The 12,882-nt window shown below is 40.1% G+C and overlaps 2 protein-coding genes across 2 annotated transcripts; both read left to right on the forward strand.

Annotated features, from left to right (window-relative positions):
- The first annotated feature begins 109 nt into the window (after positions 1-109).
- Positions 110-5,543, forward strand: LOC137707457 (DNA (cytosine-5)-methyltransferase DRM2). Its single transcript, XM_068446332.1, has 10 exons — positions 110-501; positions 1,333-1,376; positions 1,667-1,789; positions 2,089-2,188; positions 2,282-2,328; positions 2,635-2,802; positions 3,061-3,157; positions 3,770-3,861; positions 3,950-4,669; positions 4,767-5,543. The coding sequence occupies exons 2-10, from the start codon at positions 1,374-1,376 to the stop codon at positions 5,202-5,204; spliced, it is 1,788 nt and encodes a 595-aa protein (XP_068302433.1). The 5' UTR covers positions 110-501; positions 1,333-1,373; the 3' UTR covers positions 5,205-5,543.
- A 772-nt stretch (positions 5,544-6,315) lies between these two features.
- Positions 6,316-12,034, forward strand: LOC137707881 (DEAD-box ATP-dependent RNA helicase 14). Its single transcript, XM_068446812.1, has 9 exons — positions 6,316-6,460; positions 7,047-7,378; positions 7,486-7,632; positions 8,254-8,322; positions 8,843-9,112; positions 9,695-10,045; positions 10,312-10,589; positions 10,901-11,242; positions 11,382-12,034. Exons 2-9 carry the CDS (start codon positions 7,064-7,066, stop codon positions 11,611-11,613), a joined length of 2,004 nt encoding a protein of 667 aa, XP_068302913.1. The 5' UTR covers positions 6,316-6,460; positions 7,047-7,063; the 3' UTR covers positions 11,614-12,034.
- Positions 12,035-12,882: the final 848 nt, after the last annotated feature.

Raw genomic sequence — 12,882 nt, forward strand, 5'->3', positions numbered from 1 at the left:
CTCTAAATGATAACGTCAGAAGTTTCAAAAACCACTTTTGTGAGAGGATTTATGGATTAATTTAGAAATTTCATTAAAAATAAATAAATTAAAAATTAATTGTATTAAGCGAGCGAGTATTTGAAAGAATTTCACACAACGGCGTGTCGTTGTGCGTGATTCCAAGCGCGCACCGGGAGCAGGAGGACCGTCTTCCTTCCTCAGCGCTCTGGTTCGCGTTGCGAATATGTCCAGAGACTGTCTACGCAATTCTTTGACTTGACCGGCAACAGTTCTCTCTCTCTCTCTCTCTAGATTCAGAGGCTTTCTCTCTCTAGATTTCTCTCCACCGAGCTCTTCTCGTTTCCCTGCGAAATTCTGCCGGCCGGGTCTTTTTTTCAGCGGCGGAGCTCCCTTCGCATGCGCCGTACAAGGCCGCAAGGGGGGGTTTTGACGGAGGCGAAGCGCATTGCCGGTGTTAACGAGGGGAGCTTCGGGATCAGTGAGGCCCCTTCTGCGGAGGTGATTTTTCTTTGATCGAGGCTGCTTCTGTTTTGTTTTTAATCGCAATTTTGAATTGTGGGTAATTAGTTACTGGTATTGTTGTTTTTATCGTTGATTAGGGTTTTTATTTTGTGTTTATGTGGAAGACTGGGAATTTTCTTTATGCCACTGATGAAATCCACTGTTTGGTTGCCGAAAAAAGTAGGACATGAAGGGATATTGAACAGTGGTTTTTGATTTTCTTTTCTTTCAATTATTTGAGGGCAAGAAAAAGTGTTACGATTTCCTTCTGCATTTTGCCTCAATTCTCAGGAAACAGTTGGGGTTTTATGTTGTGTTTGGTATTGTAGAAAGATGGATGCTTTGTAGTTTTGTGGATGTTATGTTGCCTTTCAAATACTGGAATTAGGAAGTATTGGGGGGTTGGGGAGGCAGATGAGGTTGGTCCACTTGAAATCCAACAGGTTTGGCCGTTGATTGCGTAAAGAATGCAAGCAAAATCTGAATGTGTTTAGCATGCAGAGGGATATTTTTAAGTTGTAGCGTAACGGATGCTGTACGCTTGGAAATTTATGCTGCGCCGTTTGGGATTCTTGAATTTATTTTGAAAAGGGCAGTGTTCATAGTATGATGTTAGTCGAGTTATGTCGTGTTCTTGCTTTATGGTGTCAAATACTAGTCGACTGCAATTCTAGCTCGACACGCTAAATAATAGTCATGAATATGCAATCTCAGTTGTCTACTATAAAGCCTCTTATAGAAGTTGGGTAATTAATATATTTTTTGACCTTTATAATCAAAATTTGCAGTTGTTTTTGCACTTATTCTTTCTGTGTATTACTTGGACAGCTTGGAAACCGCTGCGTGGGCCAAACACAGCTTACGGTGAAATGGTATTTGTTTTTTTACTAAGTTTTTTATTCATTCATTCATATAGTCATTCATTTCTTTTGGATCTAAAGATTATCCTTATTGCTAAATGTGGAAATTAGGCAGATGAGTTTTTGGTTTTTTGTTTTAGTTGTTATGCCCTGGACTTAGCTGGTTTAGAGTTTTATTGTTGGTGAACTATGTTTGTAGTGTTTGAGTGGCCCTTAGTTGACTAAAGTTGTCCTTTCTTCATGTAAAAAGAGTCCCTTTTACTTCTTTTAATTGTTTACGTGTATGATATAAACTTGTGCAGGATGGTGAAGACAGTAATGATTTTGACTGGAATACTGATGATGAGCTGGAAATTGAGAACTTTACGTTGTCTACTTCTTCAAGTTTGACAGTTGGTGGAGAAGCTATTGTGAGATCTGGGGAGGTAAACATTTTTGCATTAGTTCTGAAATGATTTTTTGATTTCAAGATGTTTTTGGAGATGGTTAAAACAATCTATACACTCTTAATGTCATCTGGGGCATAGACGAAATACTTCCCTGTTGTTTATGAAATTAACTGCACCTAATGTCTCTTAGTGGTATTTAGGCATTTCTCCATTGAAAATTTCTGAATCTACTTCTTCATACTTTTATCACTTTCGATGAGTTTGCAAACATTTATGGATAACTGACGATTTTTTAAATGGGATATGTAACATATGTTACTTAAATCTTCTTGAAGTCGAGCTCATCGGCCGGTCCCTCCAATACCAAAGTTCTTGATCACTTTGTGGCAATGGGATTTTCTGAAAAGATGGTTGTCAAAGCAATTCAGGAACATGGTAAGAGCATTGTATCATTTCATTTCAGCAAAAGTTTTCATACAAATGCTTCAATTATAACCTTATATAACACTGCTCTGATGGAATATCCAGGAGAAGAAAATACAGATTCAATTCTGGAAACCCTCCTCACATATTCGGTGAGTCAAGATTTCTGCTTTGGATACTTATTTTTTGCGATATGGATAATTTGGGTTTGCGAGTTTGGTATAACAGAACTCGCTTAATACTAGCCCATGCAAAAAAGGATTTACATTATTGTTTGCCGAATATGGCTATAAGACTAGATTCCTTATTTATTGTATTATCTTGACTAGTAGTAAGAGAGTTCTGTTAAATCAAAATCAAATATGGTCCTATAAGAAATTATCAAGATGAAGGGGTTACATATCTTAAGAACATAAGTTCTTCCTGCCTGAGAGTTTTCTTGATAATATTTTTTGCAGGCTCTTGAGAGTTCTCCTGAAGAAAAGCAGGAAGTAGAAACGCTCCAGGAAGTAGAACCACAGGAAGTAGAACCGCAGGAAGCTGATTCTGATGACTTCTCTCTTGATGATTACGATGAGAGCTTTCTGGATGATTTTTCAGACTTGGATAGCTGTTCTGATACCGAGGTAGTTCATTGGCCTTGCTAATAAGTTGTATGTTATATTGGGTTTTCCCTTTTTGCCAAGCTTTTGTATTTTCTGTGTTTCCCCAATCCGTCAAACGACAAAATATTACATCGTTTTCCAACATTCTTAAAAACGTGTGTCGCACTATTTTGTGTGCTAACATGCCAATGTACACAGGATAGTGAGTTCATGACAAAGAGTCAAACACATTTCGCACATGTGTGTATCTCATAGAAATTTAATTTACCTATTGTGCAGGATATCATAAATCCTACATCGGAGAAAGGGAAGATAAGGGCCTTGGTCAATATGGGGTACACAATGGAGGAGGCCTCAATAGCAATCGAAAGATGTGGTATAAGTTTAGTTTTATCCATATGCATAATGTTGATTTTATGTTGCTTTTAGCATTTTCTTGTCCACATCTCCAGTTAGTTACTTATGCTTTGGTTCTTTTTGGATGATTATGTTGAAATCCTGGAAAATGCTACTTTTGGTATAATTTTAGACTCCAGAAAAATAAATAAAAGTGCATTGATTTAGTGTCTAACATCTCACCTTCATGTTGGAAATTTTTTTGCTTCCCTTGTGGGTAGCCGGGATCACAGTCATGTGCCCACAAATGCATGTCAACCCGTTTAGTTGCTTTTGCTTTGATTTGGATGATTAAGTTGATATCCTGTAAAATGCTGTTTATTTATTTTACATAATTTCAGCGCCGAACCAAATGCATAGTCAGGAGAATTTCTTGGATAATGTTGACTAGAATATGTTTCATATATGATTTGGGGGCCAAAGAAACATCCTTCATAGCTGTATGCCCTGTTGGGATTCTGGACAGTAAACCACTTTCTGCTAGTTAAGCCAATTTGTTATGCCATCCTTTCTGAAGTCTCCTTTTCAGTTCTGGTGTTTTGATTGCCTGTTTCTCCTTCCTTAGCCCTATTTCTCCCTTCAAACATTTCAGGTACAGACTCCACTGTTGCTGAGTTGACTGATTTTATATGTGCTGCTCAAATGGCACGGGCGGAAGATGCCCTTCTTCCGATTGAAGAGAAGGTATTTGCTGATGTATAATATGATAACCTTTTGTGGTTTTTTAACAAAATCAGTTTTATAGGTTGTGATTGTTGTTTTACTTTTACAGCCTGGATCACATTCATACAAGAAGAGGAAACTTCTCGAGTATGAGATCCTAAAGAAGAAGAAGAGGCAGATGCGGCTTTGTGGAAACCAAGGGGATGATGATGAGACGGTTCATCTCCCAAATCCAATGGTTGGGTTTGGCACCCCAACTGATCCATATGTGCTGACACATAGGACTCTCCCAGAGGCAGCTGTAGGGCCTCCATACTTCTACTATGAGAATGTTGCACTAGCTCCTAAAGGGGTTTGGACCACCATCTCCCGCTTCCTGTATGATGTGCAGCCGGAGTTTGTGGACTCAAAGTACTTTTCTGCTGCTGCAAGGAAGAGAGGTTATGTCCACAACCTCCCCATCCAGAATAGGTTTCCTCTCATGCCACAGCCCCCAGACACCATAGCCAAGGCATTTCCCTTGACAAGGAAATGGTGGCCTTCTTGGGACAATCGGGAAAAGCTAAACTGCTTGCAAACATGTATTGCGAGTGCTAAGTTGACTGAGAGGATCAGGAAGGCTATTGAGCAATTTGATGGGGAACCACCAGAGAGAGTCCAGAAATATGTCCTTGACGAATGCCGCAAGTGGAATCTGGTGTGGGTAGGGAGAAATAAGGTCGCCCCACTTGAGCCTGATGAAGTGGAGATGCTTTTGGGGTTCCCAAAAAACCACACAAGGGGAATAAGCCGGACTGACAGGTACAAGTCACTTGGGAATTCCTTCCAGGTAATGAATTCTGTCTACATTTCATTACCATTTTCATCTCTCTCGAAGCTTCATAAGGTTCGTTAGCATTTTACTTAATAATTTGAACTTGTTGCAGGTTGACACTGTGGCATATCATCTGTCTGTGCTCAAGGATATGTATCCCAATGGCATCAACGTCCTCTCCCTCTTTACTGGCATTGGAGGGGCAGAAGTAGCCCTTCACCGGCTTGGTGTCCCTCTGAAGAATGTTATATCTGTAGAGATCTCAGAAGTGAACAGAAACGTTGTGAGCAGTTGGTGGGAGCAAACCAACCAGAGAGGGAGGTTGCAGCACGTTGATGACGTGCAGCAACTGAATGGCGATCACCTTGAGCAGTACATGAGCGAGTTTGGCGGATTTGATCTGGTGATTGGTGGGAGCCCGTGCAACAATCTAGCAGGCAGCAATCGACATCATCGTGATGGACTGGAGGGTAAGGATTCGGCCCTTTTTTACGACTTTTTCCGAATATTGGACTTGGTGAAGAACATGATGGGAGGAAGAAACAATTGATTCAATTCTCTGTAAAGCTACTTGATTTCATGTTTAGCCCTGTGTAAAAGTTTTGACCTTTTTCATGGGGAACAAACACTTGTAATTGGAGTTTCGAATTTGTGTATAAAAGAGGTTTTAGTAACCACCACAATGTGACTCAGTGGTTGGGGACGAATTCTAGGCTTGTATTTCACACGGCACGTTTTGGGTTCGTTTCCTTGCACTGATGAATCACATGATGGTGGTCAGGGAGAGGCCGAAATGCCTCTATGAGTGTCGGTCTCCGAAAAAATGAACTGTCGTGGCAAAGTCACCAGTTGGTCCTCTTTACGAAGAAAATAAAAATAGGTGAGGTTTCAGTTAGGGTTCATTCACCTCATTCTATTTTAATGGGCTAGACTGGTACAAGTCCGACAGAAGTTTAAAGTTGGGCCCGGAACGGCCTGGCCCGAACCATTAGGTGGATGGCCGGAGCCCATCATGACCTAGCCGGTTTCATTTATCTGTACGGTGAATTCTAGCAAATGTAACTCGTTTTTTATCCAGCAAATTATCTAATGTCCTTAATTCATTTCTTCAGTTGATTATAAATACTCTGGCAGTTCAATTTGAGTTTGTACTTGTTTCATTTGTGTGATAAATTCACAATTTAGTGTAGATTTAACTCGTGGGTTGATCTTTTAACTTGAACCGACCTAACCCGAATGAACCCGAAATCAAATGAATTCGAACCAACTATAGTCCGAATAGAGAAAGTTGAATTAGAGTCGGGTTGAACTTCCAAACCATCCGAGTTGCCTCAACCTGATATTTTGTTGAGGGGGACATAAATTAAAAAAACAAGGGTTCGCATAAAAATAATAACCCACTCAATTCCGCCAAAAGCAAAATTAAAACAACAGTAAAAAACAAATGCACCAAAACCCAAGTATATTCAGACTTGTTTAGAAGTATTTAAAATAACTGAAAATGCTTTTTAATTTTAAATTTTAACAACAATTGAAGTGCTTTCTAACTTTTCCAAATTAAATTGTGTTTTTATTAAAATTATTCAGTCATTTTAAAAGTAGCATTTACAACCCAATTAAACTTCTTTCCCCCTCCCTCTACCTTTATATATGTTGGGTAATCCCCTTGACTCTTTCCTCTCTCTCTACGCTTCTCACCCTTCGGAAGCGTAGGTTTTTCACTCTCGCACATCCAAAGGGGGTTTCTCCATTAGATCTCGTCGGAGCTTTTCTCGTTCCATCCGCTCTCCCAAACAACGCCGTCAGGTCCGATTCTCTCCGACCCTAACCCTATTTCTCCCCGTCTCTTAGATCTCTCAGAGCCGTACGTTTGCATTTTTCCGTTAGGTCAAATCAAATGCACGATTCGATTGAGTTGGTTCTAGGGTTTTTGCATGTCCGATTTTCTCGTCGATTCTCGAGAAAATGATAGGGAGAGAAAGCTGAGACTTTATTGCATGCTTTGCTTTATTTTTTAGAATAATAGTTGCTTGACTTTGTTTTCGTTCGTTTTTGTAATTTTCTCGGGAACCAAACAGAGATAAGCTTATTTGACACTTGGTCGGTGGAAAATCCATAATGTAATCTCTTCTCACTTTTACATTTGGTGCAGATTTTCTGCTTCGTGTAACTATGAAATTTTCATAAATTTGGGATTGGTATTTTATTTTTTTGTTCAAAATTTGGGCTTTAATTTTATATCCTCTAGCGTTTTTTTGCATGTTTTTTGATATACGTTCGGCGCAATGCATGTGATTTGCTTTGACATATTCATCGATTGGTGTATATTTATCTCAATTTGTTACTTATATGTGCATTTTCTCCTTTGTTTTTTGTTTTTTTAATGTTATAGTGTAGTGCTCTCTTCCCATGGCTGCCACTGCAACTGCTGCTGGTCCTCGATATGCTCCGGAGGACCCAACTCTCCCCAAACCATGGAGAGGTCTGGTTGATGGTAAAACGGGGTATCTTTACTTCTGGAACCCGGAGACCAACGTTACCCAATATGATAGGCCAACAAGCTCAGCACCTCCATCAAAGCCCTCTTCTGCACAGTCTATAAGTTCCTCGGTTCATGTTCAACAATCTTCACAAGGGCAACGTCGTCCTGATGAGGGAGATGATAGGTATAGCAGAGGCAGCAATGGTGGCTCGAAATTTGACACAGGATCAAGAACTCAGCAGGTAAGCTTGCCACTTGGGCGACTTCTTATACAGTTGCAGCTCCCTGCAACCTGATTGGTAAACGTTTTCGTATGGGAACTGATATGGTGGTGTTGTTTGTGAATTAGACTGCAAGAAGTGCAACAGTTTCTCATAATACCCCAAGTGGGACACTAAGTTCACATGGAGGATCTTCTGTGAAAGGAAATGGATCAGACACTGGAAGTGGTTTGTCTGCTGAGGCTTATAGTCTCCGCCATGAAATATCAGTTGTTGTGAGTATTAAGAAATTTCTTATACAGACGTTATATCATAGTGTTTATATTGGTTTTTCTTTCTTGTTTGTATGTGGTACTTAGTCATTCTGTTTTGTACTTTTACCATCTATCTTTTCTCCATAGGATCTGTGGTTTTAAATCTCTATATTTTCTGCCTGCATGCATTTGCATTGGGATTGGTTGGGTTAGCCTGATCATTTTGTAGCTTTAAGAATGTCTCTTGGGGCTTGTGCATAATATGTATGTGTGTATTGTTGTATGGTGCAAAATGTTTTGGTCTTGCACTGTGAGAGATGTTTCTCATATGTGATCAGCTGATTGTATTAGGAGTATTCGATGGAGTCACGTCATCACCCCTCTCTCTCTCTCTCTCTCTCTCTCTCTCTCTCTCTCTCTCTCGTCTTATCATTGTTATCATTAAGCAGGATTATTATTACTGTTATTATTAAATTGTGTAGCTAGTTAGCTATTAAGGTGAATTCGTGATTTTGTTATCTAGTAGCTGTTATGATTTTTTAAATGTTTCTTATGATTGTCCTGAAAATGATCTGTTCTGTGGCTGCCTGATATCAACTTTTGGTCTGCTCACAGAGTCAATTGATTTACCTCTTTTGCTAGGGTGATAATGTGCCTCCACCATTCACTTCATTTGAATCTACTGGCTTCCCATCTGAAATTCTTAGAGAGGTATTGAATTATGCTTCTGCTTTTGTGTTTAATTTGAATAATACTGGTGGCCATTAAGTGTAAGTAACCTGAGTGTTGTGTGCAAAGTTACGTGATTGCTAGAGGTCCAATGTTGAGTTTCAGACTCATGTTAATTCTTTTGCCGTCTGTACTTTTTGTCGCAGGTGCGATATTTGCTCCTGGGCGGAGCTAATGTCGTACACTGTGCTGCCCTCTTTGTGGGGGCTTGCATTTAATTTGGAGCGCCCTTTTGCGTGGACCAATTTTTTGGGAAGGGCTTTCCAAATCACCCAAGTTTGTGGCTGGGCCTGCTGTTGGTGATTCAGTCTGCCACTTGGCCCGAATGAAAGAAGAGGCCTCCTCCTGCTCCAGCTTGCTGTTGCAAGCTTTGGTCACCAGCAATGGGGGTGTTGCTTCTTCTGCCATTCCACTGTTCTATAAGGCCAAAAAGAAAACAAATCCAAATCTTTAAGTCATTACATCTGCTTATGGGGGTTCCTGGAATTTTTTCTTTTTCCAGGTACAAAGTGCTGGTTTCTCTGCCCCAACTCCAATTCAAGCACAATCTTGGCCGGTTGCTCTTCAAAGTAGAGATATAGTAGCCATTGCTAAAACTGGTTCGGGGAAGACCTTGGGGTATTTGCTTCCAGGATTTATCCATCTCAAGCGCACCCGTAATAACCCTCAGATGGGTCCAACTGTATTGGTTTTATCACCAACTAGGGAGCTGGCAACACAGATTCAAGATGAGGCAGTGAAGTTTGGGAAGTCATCAAGGATATCTTGTGTGGTATGTAACTTCTTGTCCTTTTTATGTTTTTCAGGTTAATCAATAAAAATGTCTTCAAGGATGGTATTGTTTGATGCTGCATATTTGTTTGTGTGCATACATTATATAGTTAAATCTTTTCCTGCTTGTGCATTCAGACAGTTGCAATTATGGTTATCAAATTCCAGTGCTGCCTGACTCGACTTATTGAACCTTTAACTAAGTACCTAGTCTTTCAACTGCGTTGGTTCTAAAACTGACCCCTTACTCTTGAACCTGGCCACTGAAACTAACTTGACTTGACAGATTATATTAGGGGTTCATTCTGTTTTCTTTGCTTTAGGTCTTTTCCTTGGGGAAAATAATATTATGGATTAAATTGGCCATGTTTCTGTCTGTATTAAGTGATGCCCTTCCAAGGCTTCGGCTGGTACCCCTCTTTAATTTTAGAATCCCATCAAGGCATGTTATTCCACTAATATATTGAACTTTGAGAAGTTTTCTTAAAGTAGATTATACTTCAATGTCCTCTGAAATGTTTTTCAGCTCCATTTTATATTGTATTCTCTGATTAAATGATTTTAATTATTTATTTTTGTTCAGTGTTTGTATGGAGGAGCTCCAAAGGGACCACAGTTGAGAGATATTGACCGAGGAGCAGATGTTGTGGTTGCCACTCCTGGCCGCTTGAATGATATTCTTGAAATGAAGAGAATCAGTCTCCATCAAGTTTCTTATTTAGTGCTGGATGAGGCTGACCGGATGCTGGACATGGGTTTTGAACCACAAATAAGGAAGATTGTGAAGGAGATACCTGCTCGTCGCCAGACCCTAATGTATACCGCAACTTGGCCGAAGGAGGTTCGGAAGATTGCAGCGGATCTACTGGTCAAACCTGTTCAGGTTAACATTGGCAATGTTGATGAACTGGTTGCGAATAAGTCTATCACACAGGTATGTTAACTCAAGTAATGCTGGCCATAGTAAAGTCCATAGTATGTTGGCTTATCTTGTGTGTGTTTCCTTAGATGTTAGGATATCACTCTGGGTGATCAGGGGTGATCAATTAAGAGTTTTAATTTAAAAGATAAAAAGCATTTACATATTTGTTCCCTTTAGCCGGTGTGGAGGACTTAACTATCAGCTTTTATATTGTTTATGTTTTATGTAGTATATAAATTGTCATACAGATTAACTAAAAAACATATCCTGTCTTACAGTACGTTGAAGTACTGACCTCAATGGAGAAGCACAGACGACTGGAGCAGATATTGCGGTCTCAAGAGCCAGGGTCTAAGATAATTATCTTTTGTTCGACCAAGAAGATGTGTGATCAACTTTCTCGCAATCTAACCCGCCAGTTTGGAGCTGCTGCAATTCATGGCGACAAATCTCAGAGTGAGAGGGATTATGTGTTGAATCAATTTCGTTCTGGGAGGACTCCAATTCTTGTAGCAACTGACGTTGCAGCTCGAGGATTGGACATCAAGGACATAAGGTTTTGTACTTCCCAGCTTCTTGTTACATATTTATTTCTGTTAGAATTGAATTATATTTTGGTTCTGTGGTTTTCATTCTTTCAATATGAGGTTATTATTTTGTGGTGTTCCTTTCTGATAGGAGGATTGTATTTGTCGGGGTCATTTTAAGATAAACCACGAGTAGTTAAATTTTGTTTGGCTGTCTATTTAAGATTTTTCTTTGAGGGTGTGTGTAACTGGTTTATTACTTGAACAGTACCTGTTGCATTATCTTTCTTATTTGTAAGAAATTATTGGCCAAAATTATAATGGTAATTTTTGTTAACAGGGTGGTTATCAACTACGACTTCCCTACTGGAGTAGAGGATTATGTTCACAGGATTGGGAGAACTGGAAGAGCGGGCGCCACTGGCCTGGCTTATACATTTTTTGGTGATCAGGATGCTAAGTATGCATCAGATCTCATCAAAGTTTTGGAAGGTGCAAATCAGCGAGTACCCCCAGAAATTCGTGAGCTGGCTTCCCGTGGTGGTGGGATGAACAGGTTCAGACGTTGGGGTTCTGGGCCCAGTGGTGGTCGTGATGGGGGTCGTGGGCAAAATGATTCAAGTTACGGTGGAAGGGATGGTGGAAGGGGAGGAGGATATGGATTTACTCCCTCTTCTGGCAGGTAAATTTGCTTCTTCTTTCTCATTTAAATTCAGGCTGTTTAATTGCATCTGCTTGCTCGTTATGTCAAATGTGATTGCCATCATACGTTAGTATTGTGAGAAGTGATGGTTGGAAATGCATTTTCTTGTATGTGACAGGTATGGTCAATCCAATGGGTATGACAGAGGCCGCAGTCCCAGCCCTGTCAAGGCGTCGGGATATAGAGCCCGTAGCCGTAGTCCTGAGAGGTTTGACAAGGCTCTGCCAACAGGTGGTGGCTCTGCAGGTGGATGGAGTTTCCACAAAGCAATGATGGAAAGGGAGCGGTCATCGCCTCCACGTAGACGCAATGCTGAGGAAGCTGAGGAGGGAATGATACATCCAGAGTAATTTCACACATCTAGTGGCATCTGCTGTGGTGCTGTCGTTTGTTTTTTGTGTCTCGCCGGTGGGTTTGTTTTTTATGTTTCGCCGGTGTGTTAAGTGTTGTAAACCGACGTAGGGCAAGCTTCACGAGAACAACCAGGATGCAACTGTTTTGACTAATTTGTGGTCGGTCGGGCTAAACGCTTTGATGTTACCCCTTGCTGAACCTCATCTCTCTCTCTCTCTCTCTCTGTTTACTGTCCTGGTCACCATTTTTGGTCTTTCCCTTTTTGTTAGGAAAAAGGGCACAAATATGTAGTACAGTAGAAAGTACTGGTTTTAGTTAATATTTAAAAGTGTAAGCAATTTGTAGTTTCTACAATATGCAGATGAATTATTATCTACATCTAATGATCTAATCCATTGTTGTGTTTTCTTTTTGACACATTGGCAAATGACTTCTTTTGAGAGCAATTTGGACCGAAATGGTGAGGGAAAACTCACTATTTATAATTTTTTAGTAGTTTTTCTCAATTTTTGGTGACCTACAAGTTTAGGGGAGTAAATGACACCTTCAACAGAAAGATTTGTGATTCTCTCTGGATTTCTATGTTAGGAGCTATGTCCTCGAATATTTGGATCATTCATTTTAAATAATGTAGCCTTCATTAGTTTATTTTACTGCCCTTTCTCATACAAATCAATGATCCAGATCTCTCTCTCTCTCTATTTTAAAGACTTGGATCTCTGAGCCCTTAGACCAACTTCAACAATGGATTAAAACCTATAATTTCCAACCCCCCCCCCCCCCCCCCCCCCCCCCACCCCAAAAAAAAAAAAACAACAAAATTCACTCCAACTCATGACCTAAAATAACCTAAAACCCAAATGGAGGTCAATACCAGCCCAAGTTTAGGCCACAAATTTGAGTGGACCCCAGCTTTTGTGACTGAAACCTGGGCTGTGAAACCCAATTGCCCTTTGTCACTTGCTCCACGCGCAGCACGCAAGGCCTTCAACCTGCATTCAACTGAGGTGGACCCGTGTCCCCCTGTTTGTCAAGTTTTGTCTGTAGCCAACGGCTACTTTTCTTCATCGGGTGGTGGTGGTAATTGGACCATTGGTTAATCCAATGGTCCACATTCAAATATTTTTTTTTAGATTTATATTTATATATTTTTTGAATCCAACGGCTTAGATCGAATATAATCAAATCTAACGGTAAAAAAAATATCTAACGGTCCAAATTAAAATCCAACTGCTAAAATAATTTAAAAAATATATTTAACTCAA

Source organism: Pyrus communis, chromosome 11 (assembly GCF_963583255.1).
Source record: "Pyrus communis chromosome 11, drPyrComm1.1, whole genome shotgun sequence".
NCBI classification, from domain to species: domain Eukaryota; kingdom Viridiplantae; phylum Streptophyta; class Magnoliopsida; order Rosales; family Rosaceae; genus Pyrus; species Pyrus communis.